The following is a 22,006-nucleotide window of genomic DNA, read 5'->3' as shown; positions in this document are numbered from 1 at the left end:
CTGAATGGAAGTAAAGCTTCCTGATTCATTAAAGCAGCAGGGATCTTATTCCACATCTTGACCTTAAACCTCAATCAGAACGATGTGACAATCCAAAATATTATTTGACAACAATATAAAATATTGATATAAAACATGACATGCACATGAGCACTCAGTATGTCACCTTCTGCTTCTTGTCCATTTTAACGTGGACCATTTTCTGCGTACTCAAATCTTGGACAACTTTCTGTGTGCACTGATTACAAAACGGGGGCAACAGGCAAATTGTATGTTCTCAAGAGACCCAGTTTAGAAAGTTTGGGAACCACTAATGCAAGGCAATTAAAGGGGCAGTTCAATGTAGCTTCCCGAGAAAGATTCAATCACCTTTACAGTAACTTCCTTATTTCTATCTTCTACTTTTTGCCAGGACCACTGAATTTAAGCATGCCAGCTACTTATGTTTATGTTTGACTAATACTGGCTTCATAATTACTTTGAAAATAAAAAAAGACAGAGGAAAGCTAACAATTTACTTGGGGCTTCCAGGATTGGCAAACAGTCTTATCACTTGCACATTAGATAAAGATTGTACAAAACATCCCAAACGTTTGTTTACCATTTTAAAAAGAGGTATACTTATTCGATTGTTTGAAGAAAAAAAAAAATGTAAAGGGTCTCAATATGCTATATTTAATCTATTAAACGTATCACTGCCCTTGGTTCACTTTCTTCCTAGGCAGGTCTGTTCCTTTAAAAGTTTAAGGTGCTACATGTACATTAAGACTCCATCATATACATCTCAGAGCCGTATTATTAGATCAGAGCTTTCCAAACTGTGTGTCGCGACACGTTAGTGTGTCGGCTGCAGTCTGTAGGTGTCACGCGAACGTAACAAGAAACTTCTGAGCGGTGCGGAAACTGGGGGGCACATGATTATTTAGGGGGGGCGCGGGCGGTTAGGGCCACCAACAGGGTGTTTGCTGGGCCGTGCGCCGTCCCCTAGACAAAACTGGTCACCACAGGGTGACATGCGCGTGCTGGGGGAAAAGAAATAAATAAAAATCCCCCCACCTGACTGGTTGGCGCGCAGCCAATCTCTATCCGAGCTGCACATTGAGGAGGGGCCTTTTCCTGCATGGAGCGAGTAAGGTAAGTACAGCTCCATGCCCCCCCCCCCCTAGTCCGATTTGGCCCCCCGTGTGTTCGATCCCCGTTTGTGTGTAATAGTGTGGGTGTGGGTGTGGGTGTATGTGAATGAATACAGACACCAATCCGCAGTCAGTCATTCAGCCTCTCTCTCTCTCGCTCACCCTCTCTCTCTGTGTCACTCATAAATGACAACAATCTTGAAAAAATGTATGTTATCTTACAAATAATATATTTTTTTAAATATAAATGGAAGGTTTTCATGAGATATGTTGTGTCCCCATACATTTTGTTATTACAATTTATGTATGTGTCCGTATCTCTTATGAGCGGTTAGTTTAACCTCCGGTTTGCTAGTAAAACAGATTTAATGAGTCGCGAAACGATGCATGTCTAAAAAGTGTGTCACCAACATGAAAAGTTTGGATAGCTCTGTATCAGATCGTTATATTTTATTTATTTATTTTATAAAGTGCCCTTATCCAGGGTGCCATATGAATAACTTTTCCAGTCTGATAATAAAACAGGAAATGTGTCAATCTCACCAAAAAAGGTTTTGTAATGCTCTTTAAAAATATTCAACACCCTATTTTTGTATTCACTTATTTGGAATTTAAAATACATATTATACTCTCAAAATCATAATCATTATTCTCTGCTTTGGAAATTGCATCCATTTATGCCGAAAATAATCAAACTCTAGAAGCAGTTATCTGTAAAACCACTCCTCTGTAACGAGCCAATAATTCTGATGCCAGAAGGTGGTTTATGAAATGCTACATCACAAACAAGAAAATTAAGAATCGCTGCACAGAGTTGAACAATTTTTACTGAGAGGTAAACATGAATAGAATATCAGGGATTGCCTCTTCATTGACTTGCTTGGTCTCACCTTTCATTTACAACCATTGTTTAATTCATTGGATTAACACACTCACACTTCTGTCACCAGAAAAGCACTTGGGTGTCAAGGACGTGAATACATCAGCGTTACACAGCAGGACATACTTGAAACCGAGAGGTATCTCTCAATGTATTACTTCCTGGTAAAACATTTTATAAATAAATAAATAAATGTATATTTCACTTTAAATCCAGAAAGCCACTCAGCGGATATGTGCAGGTCTGATACTGACCACAAAGCATGTTAAGTGATGTCAAGAGAACAGAGATTCAGAGAGCATGCTGGGATTACATTTACCCTTTGGGCACTAGGATTGTTCTGTTATCTGATAAATACAGTAACAAAATGGATTACAAAACAGCGAAGGACATTACGTTGTGCACGGTAAGGCTTCAAGGCAAAAGGAGATGCTGCCATAGAGATTGTGCTTCTATTGTGCGTCTTTGTGAAAGAAAGGTCGGCACTATAAGTGCCCACGCTAATTAAATAAAAGAAGCCCTTCAGCAGTATGTTTTCTCTGTGTGTTGACAGGAAGCAATGTGTCCTGCACGACAAAGTGCTCGGTTTCCTTAAAGCAGCGATTCATGCGCTTTTATAATAATTTTCTTTAACATAGGGTTCAAGCAAGTGGTCTCCAGAGCTGAGCCCCATTAATTTCAGCTCCAGGGACCCTGTGGTTTCCGAGATGCAGATCTCCAAAGGGGGTGTCGGTATCTCGCCAAAGTTTAAATCTCCTGTGTCATGCGGGCCAATAGGAAGCCGAACCTGATGATGTAATGGCTTCCTATTGGCTGGCAGGGCACGGAAGCTTTGAAATTCCGCCATTACGTGATCCCTGCTAGCTGAGCGTAGCAGTTCCCGACACCCCCTACGGAGATCTGTATCTCTGGAAGCAGGGAGCTCCCAGAGATAAAATTAATGGAGTTCAATCCTATGTTAAAAATAAACTAAAATAAAAAATTGCAAACAAATTTGCATGCTTGAGTTGCCTCTTTAAAGCAGCATTTCAATCAAAGTCCTATATGTTTTTTTATATACACACATGTATACATACATACATACATACATACATACATACATACATACATACATACATACATACATACATACAGAGAGAGAGAGAGAGAGAGAGAGAGAGAGAGAGCCTTCGTTTTGGCAAGCGTGATGCAAGAGATTTAAACCTCCATTTTGTTTCACCAGGAAGGGACAGTTTTGGGATCACCATCCCATGTATGTACCTTGAGATGAAAGTAACATTGTTCAGCTCAGGAGACCCCCTGCTTCCCCAAGATGTGTGGCAAATAATAACAATAACTACAATAGGGAAAACGACTCCTTTAAGCATTTGTAACTGGAAGGATAAGCTAGCAAAATTGCTTGTTTCTCAGTACAGAAGCTGTTCAGTCTCCTTATCAGTGCTTCCTGAGCAGAAGCTGCATAAATGTTGATATATTCATGGCTCTAATCAGCTGGTCTAACACTGCCATGATAAAAGTCATGCTTAGCTAGGCATTTGCAGTTTGCTTTGCTACCTTTAAGACATTTGTTGAATCTCTATAACGTGTCATGCTATTAACTAACGTGGCTCACATTATCAGGAATACTGGAGGTTTGGAACTCCTCATGTTGCTTTAGTTTTATTATTTGCATTTCTTGTACTGAACAGCAGCTTACTGTCTCAGTAGTGGAGAATTTACCTACCACCCTCTGCTTTCTTCCCTTCTTTCTATGGCAATTCAAATCATTATTATTTGGATCCCATATTGTGTCAACAGTTACCTATTTATTTATTGCATACATTTGGTGGCACAATGCCACAACATTTACGTCATTCACCCAGATATAACCCCTTGTACATTGTGCCATTGGTTCATGGAGGGCTAAGATAACTTCACCTCAGGACTTCTTTGGTATGAGAACACACAAGTCTCCCCAAAGGCGGCAGCCGAAGGGTATCAGCCGTTTGCTGATGTTAGAGATGCTCTGGTACAATTCCTAAATTTATTTATCTCTAACTGTCCATACAATGTCTGTAAACTGAATTTATAACCTCTGTTCATTTAATGTAACCCCCTGCACGTTATGTTTCCACTTACCCTTCCTCATAGACAGTAAGCTCCTTACCTACTGTAATAATGTAAGCTTATGTTTGTAATTTTTTTTTTTTTTTTTCACCATCCAAACACATTGTACAAAACCACGGAATATGTTGGTGTTGTAAATAAATAATAACTTTAAAGGATAACCCTGTAAACATTTGAATCCAGACTCTTCTCATACAGTAGATACAGGATTATTTTTGTAACTTCAGATAGAAAGCACAAGCACAGATAAATATACCAGGCCTCGCTTCTTGATCCAGTCTAAGTGAAGCAGAATAAGGAGCAGTGGTACCATTACAATTCACTGTACACAAAGCACTCCATGGTGTAATTTCAGCCTTGATACAAAACTCCATGCTGTTTAAGTGTGTGGGAAGGAGGACATTGTGGTGGTCTACTGCAGTGAGAAAATGAAGGCCTTCTCTGATTGTAGTGTCACTATGGCTGTGAGTGGAGGGAATAATAGCAATTAAGGGAACAGCTCTAATGAATATCCACACACCCCTTCAGACAGTGTGTGTGGAGCAGTGTATCTTCTCCAAAACATATAAAGGTATACATACACTTAAAAATTAAAGATACTTGCGGGTGCTGAAACTCAATGGCAAATTCCCATAGAAATAAAGCAAAGAGAGTAGTACCTTGAGAACGGTCTGTCGTGTTGGAACAAAATGTTGGATGAATAAATACGCACCACATGAACACTACTTTGGAGTGCTACTCTCTTTGCCTAATTTATATGGAACAGTATATCTTCCCACATTGCTATTACATTTTACTTATGTGCTGATAAAATACTTTTTGAGGGCAGATCTTAAACTGATTCACTGACAGAACTGCAGCGTACTGTAAAGCCACTGGACAACTGCTTCCCATTTTTTGGTGATTTTGAGGAGAAGCCTCCCCATCAAAACTTTGCTGTACAGATTTGACGAAAAGCTTTTTTTTTACCTTGATGTTGCAGGCTTGTTCCATCAATCTCCGTGCATTCTCCTCTGCCCGGTAACGCTTTGGCAGCTGAACCCGGAAAAACTTTAACGCCCCTTCAAAATCAGCTTGCAGAAGGTCCTCCTTGGAAGTCTGTAAATTACGGAAAGACACAAAATATGAGACCCTATAGCTGGTATCTAAACTGCAACAGTACCCCTCTCATAAAATGACACATATCAGAAGGGCTTGCATGGGCATCTCAAGCCATGTGCCCTTGTTGCCCATAGGGATTAAGGGAATAATTTCCCCTCACAATTTGTATGTGAGGGAGTCAACGTGAAGGCTTCACAAACTATGAGCACTTACATCCACCAGTAGAAGTTAGTCAGAGATGATTAGGAGGATTGTTGTTAAATTAAAATAAATACATAATAATAAAAATCAGCTGGACATCACATATTCTAGAACCCAGCACTATAGTGAAAGCAGACAGTGATCAACATCACTGCTTCTACAGTATTGGGCAACTACCAAGTAAGGCTGAAGTCAATAACCATCTGTAGTCTATTGCAGAGCTTCTGCACCTCTGAAATCTCTTTTTGGATTTCTATTGATCACTTTAAAGCCGCAGTCCTTCAAAAAACCTAAACAAGCAAAGTGGTTACATAACCGGATAGTTCATGTTGTGCTGATCTATTGCAAACCCATTTCTTAAAAATAGTCATTTTGGGCTGAATTTTCATCTGTTTACTATTTCAGTTGCGGCAGCTGTTAACATGGCAACGTTTTAATGAGTGTGAATAGCAGTCTTTTTAACCTCCAATCAAGGCACATTTTAGGAACTGATGACTCCAGAATTCAACCACAGTATTTAAAAAGGATGGGATTGATAAAAACAGCAGCTAAAGGATTTTGCCATGGTAAAAAGAAAGGAGACATTTATTTTTCATGTTGAGTGGACTGAATTGCTGATTTAGTTTCTATGCCACAGATTTTTTTTAATTTTCCTTCAAAGTCAGTAGCAATTGCCTTTTCTGCGTATCCCAATAGAACAAGGCATTTCATTTGACTTTTCCCTACATCTTTCATAGATATACAAAACCCTGCGGCAAAAAGCATATTAGCCAATCATGTTCTCATCTCACAAAACCCTCTAGAAATCACAGCGAGCTCCCCAATAAATACTGCAATAGTTACATTTCTCCAGCAATTCTACCAAACCCAGAACTCCACACCCACTCTTTAACTCTAAGGCCTGGGACATAGTAAGTTTAAGCTCGCTGAGGCGGGCTGAGCCGCGCTGAGCAGATGCACAAAGCCCCTGCATCTGTCATCAGCGCGGCTATAGTTTCCCCCTCCGCATGCGCGCTGATGCGTGCGGAGGCTCATAAACGTTGCCGAGACAGGCTGGTTTAAAATTTGCCGCTCGGGGAAGCGGAGGAGCGGTCACGTGACCGCTCCCATCCAATGGGAGCGGGGGACTAGGCCCGCCTCCCGCTCCGCCCCGCCCCCAGAGCGCGCTCACTGCCTCGCCTGCAAGGACAGAAAAAAGCTTTATTTTCAGCAGGCGAGGCAAAGCAGGAGCGCGGCTGAACCCTCTATGTCCCAGGCCTAAAGCTCTATCTTGCTACAACCATATTGCTCTGATCAAGACTTAACCCTTTCTTCCCCATTTGTACCTATGCTACAGTCTTTCCCAAGCAACCAGCCAACCAACCTGATGCTATGGACTACAGTCTATCTTTGTCTTCCATCATATGCTACAAATAAGTTTTTTAGGCTATTGCCTCCCTGTAATATATCAGTATTACCCTGCCTTTTGCATTGCTTGTTAAGAAGAGCGGTTTGTATGTGGTTGGCGTCAAACAAAAAATAAACATTGCAATAAGCATCTCCATTCTTCCTCATCATGGCAGCTGGATAATGAATACAGTAGGCACACTTAAAGCTTGGTTATCATCATTCGCTACCAAAACAACATCTTCTAATTTACACCATTTTTGTATTTGTCTTACATATCCATATGTCACTCTCATTCTACCAGCTTGGAATGTCAGTTCTTGCAATCAGTGCAGCATGTACTGACTGTCAGCATATAACTGAACTATAGAATGGCAACCCAGTCTCGAGCACTAAATCAACTGCAGTAGCTCTCTAGTAGAATGCAACATCTGACTGTTGATGTGAACTCTCTCAGGTTGATGCCACCAGCATACAGAGATCAAAAGATAGACCCAATACACTGGCATCATGTTAGGGACAGGGGAATACAGTCAAAAGTTTGCAGCTTGAAACTTTGATGTAAAAATGACTTGTCAATATCAGTTTTCTTTATTGGCAAAAGGGTTAAAAAAAAACCTCAGATAAACCCACTAGCTCTATCCAATATTTAGTTCATGATGTACAAGGTATGCTGCAGAAAAGGGACAACTGACCCACAAGCCAAATTCTCACAAGCCTAAAGCGCAGCAAAACCTACTGTATACACTCTTTTAATTATCCCAGTACGTTCTATAAAAGAAAAAATTGAACATCTTCCACAAAATGTCAGGGAATTAAGACACTGATATATATGACATCACTACAAGTTAAAGAAACTGTAACAACTGCCACGACTTGATCTGTTGGTCTCAACACCATTGCGTGTGGGATTCAGTGCAGCGCATATTGGCACCCACAGTGTTAGCTTTTAGTGAATGGAATAAAATGAATATTAACAGCACCAATGAACGTTAGTTCTACAATAGAGTCTATTGAATCAGACCGCTGGCAACAAGTGACAGAGAAGTGGGATGGGCTAGATCAGTGTTCCCCAACTCCAGTCCTCAGGGAACCCCAACAGGTCAGGATATCCCTGCTCCAGAACAGGTGGGTCAATCAGCGGCTCAGTCATTTTGACTGACCCACCTGTGCTGCAGCAGGGCTATCCTTAAGACCTGACCTGTTGGGGTTCCCTAAGAACTGGAGTTGGGAAACACTGGGCTAGATCATCCCATCACAAGCTAAATCCTTTGCAAGATCCTGATCAGTTAACTCATAATTTGTGAATAGATGATCCCCATCTCTCTAGGGTGCGTCACCTGGACAGGACAAACTGTTGACAAAAGCCACAGCTGGACCTTTGCTTTTGTGAACATGAACAGTGTGGAAACAATGTGGGCTATGTATGGCAAACTCATGCAAATTGAAAACATGCACTGCCTACTTCCCCACTGGTGAATGTAAAGCAACAAGTCTCTCACCGCCAGGAGCCGGGGTACAAACAAGCGATGCCCCATGCCCAGAAGCTCCAGAACTCGACAGGCGTACTCGTTGACCAAGTTGCTCTTGTCATCTTGAATGTCCTGTGACATTTTCACAGGTGGTGACAGCTGGGGGGCAGGTGAAGCAAAAGGGATCCTTTCCTCCATGAGGTATGGGCGCAGGCTCTCACAGAGAACCCGACTTTATCAAGGCAGACGTGCAAAGGTATTTTCAGCAGAAGGGGCGAGTAAGATGGTGCACAGAGTGGGGGGAGTGGGTCGTGATGTATGTCAGTGTTGGGCATCTAGAGCATGGTATGCCAGTCTGCCTCTCTGCACATGGAAAGCCTCCTTAGAAGGTAGCAAAAACAGAGAGCCATCGGAAACCAAGCAAATCTACAAACAAAATAAATGGATAGCCCAGAAATAATAGCAGCAACACAAAGGTATACCGGGAATCAGAAATTGGGAGAGAAATGAGAAGAGATAGCCTGACCCAGCTTCTGTATCTGTGTGTGTGCAATGCTGGAGCTGCAGGGAGAAGCGATGAGATCACTGCATCCACTGGAGCTGCTGCCTCTCATCATGAATCAGTAATGAAGGTGGGAGGAGAAGGGAGGTGAATGAGCAGGGAAGGAAGGAGGATGCTTGCTAGGGGATGTCGTAATCAGAAACCAATAGTATTGTACGTATTCTACACCCCCTGCCCTAATCTACTTCTCTTCTTTTTTCCACCCACCCTCTGTCTCTCTCCTTATTCATTCCCACCCAGTCTCTTTCATTCGTGCCGACAGTACATTTTCCGCTCCATTCTTCATTCGCCCCCACTCTTAATTTTCTTACATTACCTATTTATTCCACAGAAATTATAAGCAATTATTTATATAAAGGGGCTGCAATTTAATTGCAGTGGTGCTCAACTTCAGTCCTCAAGAGCCCCCAACAGGACAGGTTTTCAGGATATCCCTCCTTCAGCACAGGTGGCTCAATCAGTCCCTGCTTCAGCACAGGCGGCTCAATCAGTGGTTCAGTTTTGGAGTTCCGCACCCCTGGTTTAATGAACATGTCTCAGAGAAATGACATAATTTACTATACACATCAGAGATGTGTTCAAAACGTTCACACGAAGTCGCTATACGAGAGAAAGTTGCATTCTTTAAGCTATGCGTCCTTGTCAGAGCTTGCAAAAGATTCGCCAAGCATTAAATCAATGTGCATTGCAATTTCTCTTAATATGCCAATTTGCTCAATTCTCTCAGATTGTTATATAAATTCCTTAAAATTGCCCAATTCGTTTTATATTGGGATTATAAAAATAGGGCACACACGTTTGCTCCCTGCTGGTGATATTTTGCTAAACGCGTACTAATTTGGCAACATTATCAGCCATTTGAGGCTTGGGGAAACATTTTGCAAGGAATCAAATTTGGTGGAAAAAAACTGCTTAAAATGCTGTGACGGCATCTCTAACAGACACCTTTACTTTCCTCCTACCTCCAGTGAGATTACACTCTATGCAATTATTTGCTTTCATAGACAGACTGCATGCTAAAATCTCCAATGTTAGGCAATGACCAGGTTAATTAATATATATGCAGGCTGGTTTTTATGTCTAGAAGGCTGGGGCTGACCGTATCACTTTAGGTGCAAGGTCTTTCCCTGACAAGAACAGATGTAGTTAGTATGACTGGTAAATTAAAAAGTAAAACAACTGCACCCTCTAGTGATAAATACTAAACTGACAGTCCAACAATTCATCTTACATCAGCCTCTTTGCGTTCAAGTCTCTCCCACTGTTGACATTTTTCTTCTTCCCTACTGACAGGTGTCCATGTTAAAATGGATATGAAGCAAAAGGTGACGATGAGTGCGCTCATTTGCATGTCATTTCCTAGAATCCCTGGCTGCAGTAGAATCACTGTATGCTAGGAGATAAAGTGGAAACGCGGGGTTGCAGACCTGTCTGAGACATGTAAATGTGCTCACGCGTGATATTTGTATGTGCTCCCTACTGACACAAATCGAATATAAGCAGCACAATATACATCCTGCTAAAAAGAAGAAAATACTAATCCTGTGATTTTGTTTGTGGTAGTGAGGTAAAAACTCAAATATCATCAACAGTTCATTTTATTCATACAGTAGGCTGTAGAAATGTAAAATGTCAGTGTCATGGTGATATCATGAGATATTAGGTAATTTAATCAATCTGGTGCTTATGGGTTAATGTGGTTATCGTTTGTCTTAAAATACAATATATTGGGTTTATGACAGGTCAAGACTCTTCCTGTGCAGATCTACAAAGAGAGCGTAATTGGGGGGCCTATCACTAAAAGTGGAATATATATATATATATATATATATATATGTTAGAAGGCTGTGGGAGATCACCAGATCCAAGGCTGCCAGCCCCAAAGGAAACTGACATTCCTGAGATACCCTGTGCAGCCCAGAGAGAGGTGACAACCAGGTCACCACTTAGTTGGAGGACTTTATTGAAAATAAGAAATGATGGGCTTGACAGGAGTAAGAGTAACAAGTGAATATCTGTCGCCCTTGCGATTATACAAATGAAATCATACCACACCCTACATGGGTAAGAGGTGCCTTAGACAGATAATGGTTTCTCCGATGAAAATAGGATGCTAGGCTGTCACATTTGATACGCAGGCGTGTATGTGAAGTATACAGATGCAACCGTGAAGATGGTGTCAGTGGTTTTCAACCCTTTTTTTGTTACGGAACCCCAGAATTTGATTTAGAAATTCTGGGGAACCCCAACCCTCACCCTCTGTCTCTTCCCCCCCTCCCCTGTCACCCCTGTCTCTCTCCCCCCCCTCCTTACGCTCCCCCTCACACTCTCTCCCTTGCGTGCACGTACACACACTCTCCCACTTACACAAACACACTCTCCCAAACCACACACACACTCTCCCACATATATATATATATATATATATATATATATATATATATATATTTATATATATATATATATATATATATATATATATATATATATATATATAATCAAAGGCTCCTTACCAGGCAGACCAGAGAATCCAGGGAATCCAAAGCAGGCACAGCAAGGAAGAGACAGCACACTTGTTAGCAAAAAGAATTGTATTAGTGAAGCAGGCACAAAACACCAACGTTTCGGTCCTAAAAACAGGACCTTTATCAAGGGAGTGCACTCCCTTGATAAAGGTCCTGTTTTTAGGACCGAAACGTTGGTGTTTTGTGCCTGCTTCACTAATACAATTCTTTTTGCTAACAAGTGTGCTGTCTCTTCCTTGCTGTGCCTGCTTTGGATTCCCTGGATTCTCTGGTCTGCCTGGTAAGGAGCCTTTGATTGTATTCATTCATATGGGACTAAGCACCTGTCCTCATCTGTATTTGTGTGCCATCTGCTCTGTTACATATATATATATATATATATATATATATATATATATATATATATATATATATATACACACACACACACGCACACACTTATACACACAATCTCCCCTCTCCTCTGCGAGAGCGAGCGCCCGCCCTCTCAAATCCGCCTGCTATGTGGGGGTGCCGCTGTGCCGCCGGGTCTGGGAAAGCTGTCCCAGCTCTCCCCCCTGGCGGCCACGGAACCCCTGAGGGATTCAAGAAACGTAGTAAAAGTATTCTTTAAAAGTATTAAAGAAATGAAGTTACAAGTGCGTTATACATTGTCTCAAGATTTTAAACACCTTTTTAGAGCACGGTTTTCTCTAAGTCACATAACTATCACCCTAGCATCTGATTTATGACGTGGGTGTGCATATGTTATTTTCAATGTGGGAAGAATGGTATACAGGTCTTACCCTGGAGTTATGAAATCAGAGTTTGATTTTGGGATCAAACACGTGAATATTCATCTTTCTCCGCCACTGAACTGCCTGGGGAAAGACCTCTGACATATGGTAACATACTATAATGGGATTATGGGATTTCTGTTTAATCCTTTTATTTTAAGCAACTGTTGTGCATTTATTGTAACTTTGTTCTTGTAATTCTTTTTCTGTAATCTAAGCACTGTATTTTTATATATATTAAAACATTTAATAAAAGATGTTTTGGGCTCCGAATGAACTGTTTGCTACAACAGATTTTTGTGTGTTAAGTGCATAGTTTTTTCTATAATAAACAGGGACCCTGGCAAATATATTAATTTACATATTTTGCATATTTCCTGGGTGGTGGCAGTGAATAGACATGATTACAATTGAGTAAGGGGTGGGAGAAAGACAGGGTGGGAGGGAGACAGGGTGGGAGGGAGACAGGGTGGGAGGGAGACAGGGTGGGAGGGAAGGAGGGAGACAGGGTGGGAGACAGGGTGGGAGACAGGGTGGGAGACAGGGTGGGAGACAGGGTGGGAGACAGGGTGGGAGACAGGGTGGGAGGGAAGGAGGGAGACAGTGTGGGGGAGAGAGAGGGAGGGAGAGAGACACCCACCCACTGACACACACACTGATACTGTTACACACACACACTGATACTGATACACACACACACTGATACTGATACACACACACACACTGATACTGTTACACACACACACTGATACTGATACACCCCCACTGATACACACACACACCCCCACTGATACACACACCCCCACTGACACACACACACACACACCCACTGATACACACACCCACCCACTGATACACACACACACCCACTGATACACACACACACACCCACTGATACACACACACACACACACACTGATACACACACACACACCCACTGATACACACACCCACTCACTGATACACACACACACACCCACTGATAAACACACACACACACACACACTGATACACACTGATACACACACACACACACTGATACACACACACACTGATACACACACACACACACACACACACACACACACTGATACACACACACACACACACACTGATACACACACACACACACACTGATACACACCCACCCACCCACTGATACACACACACACACACCCACTGATACACACACACCCCCACTGATACACACACCCCCCCCCCACTGATACACACACAGACCCCCCACTGATACACACACACACCCCACTGATACACACACAGACTGATACACACACACACCCACTGATACACACACACACACCCACTGATACACACACACACTGATACACCCACACACACCCACTGATACACACACACACTGATACACACACACACACCCACCCACTGATAAACACACACACACTGATACACACACACACACACACACACACACACACTGATACACACACACACACACACACTGATACACACACACACACACACACACTGATACACACACACACACACACTGATACACACACACACACACTGATACACCCCCCCCGCTGATACACACACACCCCCACTGATACACACACACACCCCCCCCACTGATACACACACAGACCCCCCACTGATACACACACACACCCCACTGATACACACACACACCCCCACTGATACACACACACACACACCCACTGATACACACCCACACACCCACTGATACACACACCCACTGATACACACACACACCCACTGATACACACACACACACCCACTGATACACACACACACCCACTGATACACACACACCCACTGATACACCCACACCCACTGATACACACAACACCCCCCCACTGATACACACACACACCCACTGATACACACATACACACACACACACACACACACACTGATACACACACACACACACACACACTGATACACACACACACACACACACACACACACTGATACACACCCACCCACCCACTGATACACACACACACACCCACTGATACACACACACCCCCACTGATACACACACCCCCCCCCCACTGATACACACACAGACCCCCCACTGATACACACACACACACCCCACTGATACACACACAGACTGATACACACACACACACCCACTGATACACACACACACTGATACACCCACACACCCACTGATACACACACACACACCCACTGATACACACACACACTGATACACACACACACACCCACTGATACACACACCCACTGATACACACACACACACACTGATACACACACACACACCCACCCACTGATAAACACACACACACACCCCCACTGATACACACACACCCCCACTGATACACACACCCCCCCCACTGATACACACACAGACCCCCCACTGATACACACACACACCCCACTGATACACACACAGACTGATACACACACCCACCCACTGATACACACACACACACCCACTGATACACACACACACTGATACACCCACACACCCACTGATACACACACACACACACCCACTGATACACACACACACTGATACACACACACACACCCACTGATACACACACACACACACTGATACACACACACACACCCACCCACTGATAAACACACACACACACACACTGATACACACACACACACACACACACACACACACACACACACACACACTGATACACACACACACACACACTGATACACACACACACACACTGATACACACACACACACACTGATACACACACACACACACTGATACACACACCCCCCCCGCTGATACACACACACCCCCACTGATACACACACACCCCCCCCCACTGATACACACACAGACCCCCCACTGATACACACACACACCCCACTGATACACACACACACCCCCACTGATACACACACACACACACCCACTGATACACACCCACACACCCACTGATACACACACACTGATACACACACACACCCACTGATACACACACACACACCCACTGATACACACCCACACACCCACTGATACACACACACACCCACTGATACACACATACACACACACACACACACTCCCACTGATACACACACACACCCTGATACACACACACACACACACACTGATACACATACACACACACCCACACACACACAGATACACATACACACACACACACACTGATACACATACATACACACACACACACATACACACACTGATACACACACAGATACACCCCCCTGCACCGCCCACGACCGCGCAGCAACCACTGCCCGCCCCCGAGCCCATCTCCCACACCAAGGGGACGGGGGGAAGTGAGCGCCCGGGGGGCAAAGCTGTGAGCGACGGGGGACAAAGCTGTGAGCGCCGGGGGGACAAAGCTGTGAGCGCCGGGGGGGCAAAGCTGTGAGCGCCGGGGGGGCAATGGTGGGAGCGCCGGGGGGGCAATGGTGGGAGCGCCGGGGGGGCAATGGTGGGAGCGCCGGGGGGGCAATGGTGGGAGCGCCGGGGGGGGGGCAATGGTGGGAGCGCCGGGGGGGGGGCAATGGTGGGAGCGCCGGGGGGGCAATGGGGGAAGCGCCGGGGGGGGCAATGGTGGGAGCGCCGGGGGGGGGGCAATGGTGGGAGCGCCGGGGGGGGAAAAGGTACAAAGTGGTACAAAGGCAGGCGCAACCCCGCTACCACCTCCTATTACCCCCCCTGGCTGGGACCCGGGACAGAAGGGGGACACTCACCGCGCACAGAGGAGCCGGGTGCGGGAAGACACGTGTGCTCTGCACAAAGCAGAAGTCCCGCCCCCGGCTTCCTCTGACCTGCCTGCAACCAATCCCCTGCGGGCCGGCCGGCATTCTAAGTCCCGCCCCCGGCATCATCATTCATCCAATCCCCTGCGGGCCGGCCGGCATTCTAAGTCCCGCCCCCGGCATCATCATTCATCCAATCCCCTGCGGGCTGGCATTCTAAGTCCCGCCCTCAGCATTCTCCTTCATTCAGTCCCCCCGGCAGCATTCACACACACATTGTACATAAAAAATACTTACCGGCCGCCGCATTCTCCTCACCGCCGCTGCCCCGCAATACCGGGACCAGGGACAAAAACCGGGACAGAGCTAAAATCGGGACAGGGCAGAAAAAAACGGGACTGTCCCGGCAAAACCGGTACGAATGGTCACCCTACCCTGATAACAAGTATTCCACATAGTAGACTATACTGTGTTATTGATGCCGAAGAGTTTGCTATTTTTTCTAATCTTTCATCCCCCTCTTTTCCCTCTGTGCCTTCGGTATCTCCCATTGTGTATATTAGTCCTGTTACTCTGAGCCCCCCAAAGAAAGGGGCAGCCTCCATGTTGGGATTCACTGCAGTAGAGTAATGAATGATTTATACAGAAGAAACACAACATGCACACACTGTACAGATATAATGAATAAAAGTACAGGAACATCTTTTAACACATCTTCAGATAATGAGGACAAATCTTTGCTGTATATCTTCACAATATGTCCTCATAATTAGTGAAAAAGCAAAATCACTCCTCAATGCAAATATATATATATATTAGAGAAAAAGAGAAAAGAAGCGCCCGATCCTTGTATAAAATCTGATAAACAAAGTTTTAATATCAATGGACAAGACAAATGCACACTTACAATTTGTCTGATAAAATAAAGCATGTTATGGGACCTGCCCATGCACCAACTGAGGACTCATCGGTCTCTTCTTTGTGTGTGAGTGTCAGTATTGGCTCCAAAAAGGATGTTGCTGTCAGCTGCTGTCTCCAGGGGAGTTATCCTTAATGTTTGTGAGCATTCAATCTCCACATGCGGCCGCCATTAGCCTTTCTTCTCACACTTGAAACCGGAAAAGAATCTTCCGGGCATCCCCTGATGAAATCCGCAGAGTTGGAAGAAACGCGTAGGGATATCTGGCAGTGAACCTACGGTGACAGGGCAGCTCCCAGCACCAGCGTGAGGAGGCAAGGACTTGCCTGAAGATTCTTTTCCGGTTTCAAGTGTGAGAAGAAAGGCTAATGGCGGCCGCATGTGGAGATTGAATGCTCACAAACATTAAGGATTACTCCCCTGGAGACAGCAGCTGACAGCAACATCCTTTTTGGAGCCAATACTGACACTCACACACAAAGAAGAGACCGAGGAGTCCTCAGTTGGTGCATGGGCAGGTCCCATAACATGCTTTATTTTATCAGACAAATTGTAAGTGTGCATTTGTCTTGTCCATGAGATATTAAAACTTTGTTTATCTGATTTTATACAAGGATCGGGCGCTTCTTTTCTCTTTTTCTCTAATAGGTACTGTGGGAGTTCGGTGAGCCCAAGAAGAAGCAGCCTGGACCTTTTGCAAATCAACTTATCATGGACACATGTGGACTTAAGTATTTTTAATATTCACTGCATTTATGGGCTCATATTCGTGTATTGAATTTTTTTTCCCATTGCTTATCACATGAACCCATTTTTATATTTGCATTGTTTAGTTAAGTCCCAGTGACACTCAGTGTCTTTTTTACCTACAATCATTGGCAATATATCTTTTTTATTGCTTTTTTTCATTTTTATATGTTATGCACACTTCTTTTTGCTTTTGTGTTTTTATTAAATAGTCATTTTTAGTTTTTCCTGCCAGAATACATTTAGTTATTTTCACACTACTGTTTATTGGGCATATCTGCCTGGTGCAAACACTTGCCACATCTGTCAGGGCTGCAGCAATTTAGGTGTAGTGTGTGAAGGGCGCTGTCGATATTTTCTGTCATATATATATATATTTCAGCATCAAATCACCTACATAAGGAATCAGACATTTGGCCGCCGAGGGACCCTTCCATGCAGCCGCTCACCAATAAAGTAAGTTAACTTAAGGGGATTTTAGCAGTTAGGGTAGAGGTTTAAGGATGGGGGTGTTAGGGTAATGGAATTCATGTAATGCGCTTAGGGCACGGGGCTGAAGGGCAAGGAGCTGAAGGGCAAGGGGTTTAAGGGCAAGGGGTTTAAGGGAAAGGGGTTAAAGGGCAAGGGGTTAAGGTTTTTAGGGTAGGAGTTAGCGTTAGTATTAGGGGTTACGATCAGGGGTGTCTAGGGTAAAGGGTAAGGCTAGGGGTTACCTTGGCGGCGAAAAAGCTGGCAGAGATGTCTCTGCGGTGAGGTGAGTGGCAGCTAAACGCTGGCAGTGACTTGGTCGCAGCAAGACGGCCGTGACCAGATGTCCCAGACCGCCTACATAGCAGACCAATCTAATCCAAGTCCAGTCAATGACAAATGTGAACATAAACCAATCACACACCACAACTAAAGAGCAGTACAATTAAACTGCTGAACAACACATTTAAAAAGTCCACACAAACACTACAATAAACAAAAAACAACAGCAAAAATATACCAAAAGATTTGTGTTGGTAGCCACCTAGTAAGTTCAATCATTTCTTATTGTCCGTTATGACATCAGAGAAAGCACTTGCTGCCAGGAGTTGCTGCCAGAGGCATATACCAGCACAGAGCGCGGAGACATGCTTCAGAGCTCACTGCCCCAGGGAAGTAACAACCGCTTTCTCTTTCCTTTGATATAGGCAAGAAGAAGGGCTTAAAACAGCCCAAAAACATTTGCCCACCTACACCACGTTAGCTGGTGAAGACCGGACGTTGCATATCTGGACTTATCCAGCTTAACATGAACTTTGTTTCATTAACTATCTTTTGTCTCATTTAACCAAGTACCACATGTTTTGTAATAATGGTTCACTCCACTGAGGAAACAGCCAAAGAACTGTGTTTAAACTTTATACACGTGCCTCTGACTTTGTGCCACACGAGGAGTAGACTCAAGACCTACTCCAGATTATCTTACATATTAAAGCTTCAGACCAAGCAATATCACTGAGAAAGAGAGAAGGGTTAACACCAGGAGAAAGGAGGAACCAGGTTTAACATCAGGATATCAAGATTAAAAGGAGTATTTTGTTAAGGAACAGAATAATATGCAACCATCTTTGAAGATATAACTTATTTGACAGTCATCCCCATTTTGTACTATTTTTGTATTCAAGTACTGTATTCATCTTCAAAATAAACATTTATTTTCATGGGCTAAGACCAGAACGCTGAGTACTGTTATGCTGGAGTAATCTATAGAAAGGGATAAAGGACATTTTACAATATCCCAAATACAATATTTTGATTTGAATAGAATTGTATGTGATTATTTCTGAGTTCTGGGACCCCACACCTTTCCATTTGATTTACTTTTTGGACCCGGGGAGGATGATTTTATCCCGTCAAGTAAAGATAAACATGCTGTCTGTAACTGTGAATATATACTTGCAGACGTTGTGCTGCATCACTTGTAATATTACTCAAGCACACTGAAAGGCTTGTGAAAGGAAGCTACCCAAAATGTACCCCACTCACTTCATATAGACAGGCAAACCTAAATCTCAACTTCAAGTTCCTTCCCTATATTATTGCACCTATGCACCAAAAACAGTTTCATGTTTTATCCAAAGAGATGTGCCCCTTATTTGAAAGAATTGGTCTCTTTAATAAAGCCTAGTGCTATACAGTATTAAAAGGCGACAGAAGGGTAATATATTTAATGATGATTATGTTAACCATCAAGGATTATAGCACAGCTGTCAATTATAACACAGCTAACTATTACATTGATTGTAATTATTGTTTGTTGTATTCACCAATAACATTGTTTGTTGTAAGTCACCAATAAGTTCCACCCCTGGGGCAGACAGCTACAGCATATTACAGCTAACTTACCTTTAACAGAGCCAATGCCACATGAAAGATGATACTCAGACCCTGGAAGAGGAAGAGAAAGACTGATTGTTAGCTAGGTAAAGCCTGTGCCCATTCCCTTTGTTCATGATCATGTTCTGCTATGGTCACCTAGGTACAAGAAAACGGACAGTATTTTATGCTAGAAGCCAAGCGCTCACACATCATTCCAACCACTATTGGTAAAAAACTGCATTCTGTTTCATGTACTGTAATCCTGCATTCATCCCAGGAGGTGATAAAGATTCTATGTACCTGTGATAAACATCAGAGCTGCCCTGTTCAACAGGCAACAGGCACTATAGGATGAGAAGTGGGTTAGCACTTCCAACTGAGAAGGGGGCACCTTCTTGGAACTTTTTCTTTTGGACTGTTTCTGACAACTAATATTCAGGATTGGACTCTAAGGTTGTATTTAAACCTCTTTGGGGTTCACTCAGGGACATATCTACATTTATATTTGCTTGGTGATAAGCGCCTGTAGCTGAATTGTATGTACTGTGATTATTTAACACATTAATTTGCTTTTTCTTGAGTTTTCCAACAGGCACTATAGCCCATATTTACTAAACAGTGCTATTTCTATCTATTCTACCTATTCTTCAGGGTGTCTTATGGCATAGCATTGCTTAAATATGGCCCTTCATTTGCTATTTATCAGGCTCTATAACTACAAAGAGGTAGCGGATTATATAACTTTATACCCAACATTTGATATAAACAAAGAGTATATTTCCCCACAGTTGTTTATTTCCTACTACATCTCCCTTATTAGTTTCAGGTGTTACTTGGCGTGTATCTAAAAGTTAATCTTCAAAACTGATATGCGGGCAGGAATCTAAATAAAAACACTCACTGCAGAGACAGCAGATCAAAGTCACATTTAAAGGCATTTGGTAACTACCAATAAAGTCAATGGGGACCACCGGTGACAAGGAACCCCAGTTTGAGAATCACTGCTCTAGAGGTAACAAGTTCTATACTCTGGAAGTGCACTAGAGGTGACATATTACGTATTCTTAAGAATCCACTGCTCTAGAGGCAACATGTTTTCTATTCGTAAAATGACTTTCCAAGTGACTATCAGCATGTTGCCAGAAATAAACGGTTTATGGTCACAGCACAAAGACTTTTGGGATGTCCAGTGCTCACACTGAAGGGAGCTCAGCTTTTCGTTCACCTCAAATCAGGTTTCTTTTGACCATACTCTAGCGTCGAGGTGGGCAACCCTGTCGCCAATCACCACAAGTGGCGAATTGGCCATGCAAGTGTAGTGAATTTCAGTTTGCCAGCATGTCCGGTTTGCGGCGGTGGTGGCAAGTGCGGCGGTGGCCGATGGAAACACTGCTGCTGAGGGAGCGGGCTGCGGATAGTGGCCATGAGCAGTGAGGAGGCGAGTGCTGAGTGGAGGAGAGAATGACCAATCAGAGAACAGCGGGGGGCGGGGCCAACCCCCGGTGGCGCCAGCACCAAAAAGACTGATATTGGGACAGAGGGGGAGGAACGGAGGGGGGATTTTAACATGGTGTGTCAAATTTCAATTCTCATTCGCCACACCTGTGGCTACATCGCTCACCTATGCTCTAGCACCACAAGAGGGCAGTGGTACAGCAGCAAGGAACCATCATGCCATCATAAAAAGTGGGGAGAGATTCTGCATAACTAGGTGTGTCAGATGGTCATTTTGGTTTTCTAAGAAATTCCTAAACTGGGCTGAGCAAATGTACATCACTGCTTGGCTTCTTCCTCATCTGGTAAAGGGATTTCTCATAAACTGAGCTGAAGCCAGATAATAATGCAAGTATGTTATTTTCTACAAAACATGCTCAAATGCATTTTATCATTACTTCCACCATATAATCACATAACCTTATTACTTTTTTTTTATTACATGTGTAAGGGGGTCACCCCCGGTTCCCCTGATCTTCCTTTGCCCCCTGCCTTACCCCTGTGGCAGTGGAGGAAGGGGACGGCGACTTCTCCCGGCGGACACCGCCCTCTTGGTTATGGCGCGAGCTTCGCCCATGCGCAAGAAAGATCGCGTATGCGGTCCCCATAGA

The 22,006-nt window shown here is 43.7% G+C and overlaps 1 protein-coding gene and 1 long non-coding RNA gene across 9 annotated transcripts in view; one reads left to right on the top strand and one right to left on the bottom strand.

The window, feature by feature from the left end:
• The window catches only part of RABGAP1L (RAB GTPase activating protein 1 like), a 318,905-nt gene that overhangs the window by 52,520 nt on the left and 244,379 nt on the right, over positions 1 to 22,006 (bottom strand). For 6 of the 7 annotated variants that reach the window (XM_075616671.1, XM_075616673.1, XM_075616670.1 and 3 more), the window contains exons 18-19: positions 19,929 to 19,970; positions 5,089 to 5,217 (exon numbers count right to left, since the gene is read on the bottom strand). In XM_075616671.1, the coding sequence (XP_075472786.1) occupies positions 5,089 to 5,217; positions 19,929 to 19,970 (171 nt within the window). Of the gene's footprint in view, positions 1 to 5,088; positions 5,218 to 8,309; positions 8,859 to 19,928; positions 19,971 to 22,006 lie in introns of those variants that run through there. The other variant, XM_075616678.1, reaches the window with a different exon arrangement.
• LOC142503861 (uncharacterized) overlaps positions 1 to 22,006 on the top strand; it is an 83,500-nt gene that overhangs the window by 5,002 nt on the left and 56,492 nt on the right. The window lies entirely within an intron of this gene.

This window comes from Ascaphus truei, chromosome 10 (assembly GCF_040206685.1).
Source record: "Ascaphus truei isolate aAscTru1 chromosome 10, aAscTru1.hap1, whole genome shotgun sequence".
In the NCBI taxonomy this organism is placed as follows: domain Eukaryota; kingdom Metazoa; phylum Chordata; class Amphibia; order Anura; family Ascaphidae; genus Ascaphus; species Ascaphus truei.
The sequence above is the reverse complement of the archived record's forward strand: the minus strand, read 5'-3'. Positions and strand labels throughout refer to the sequence as shown.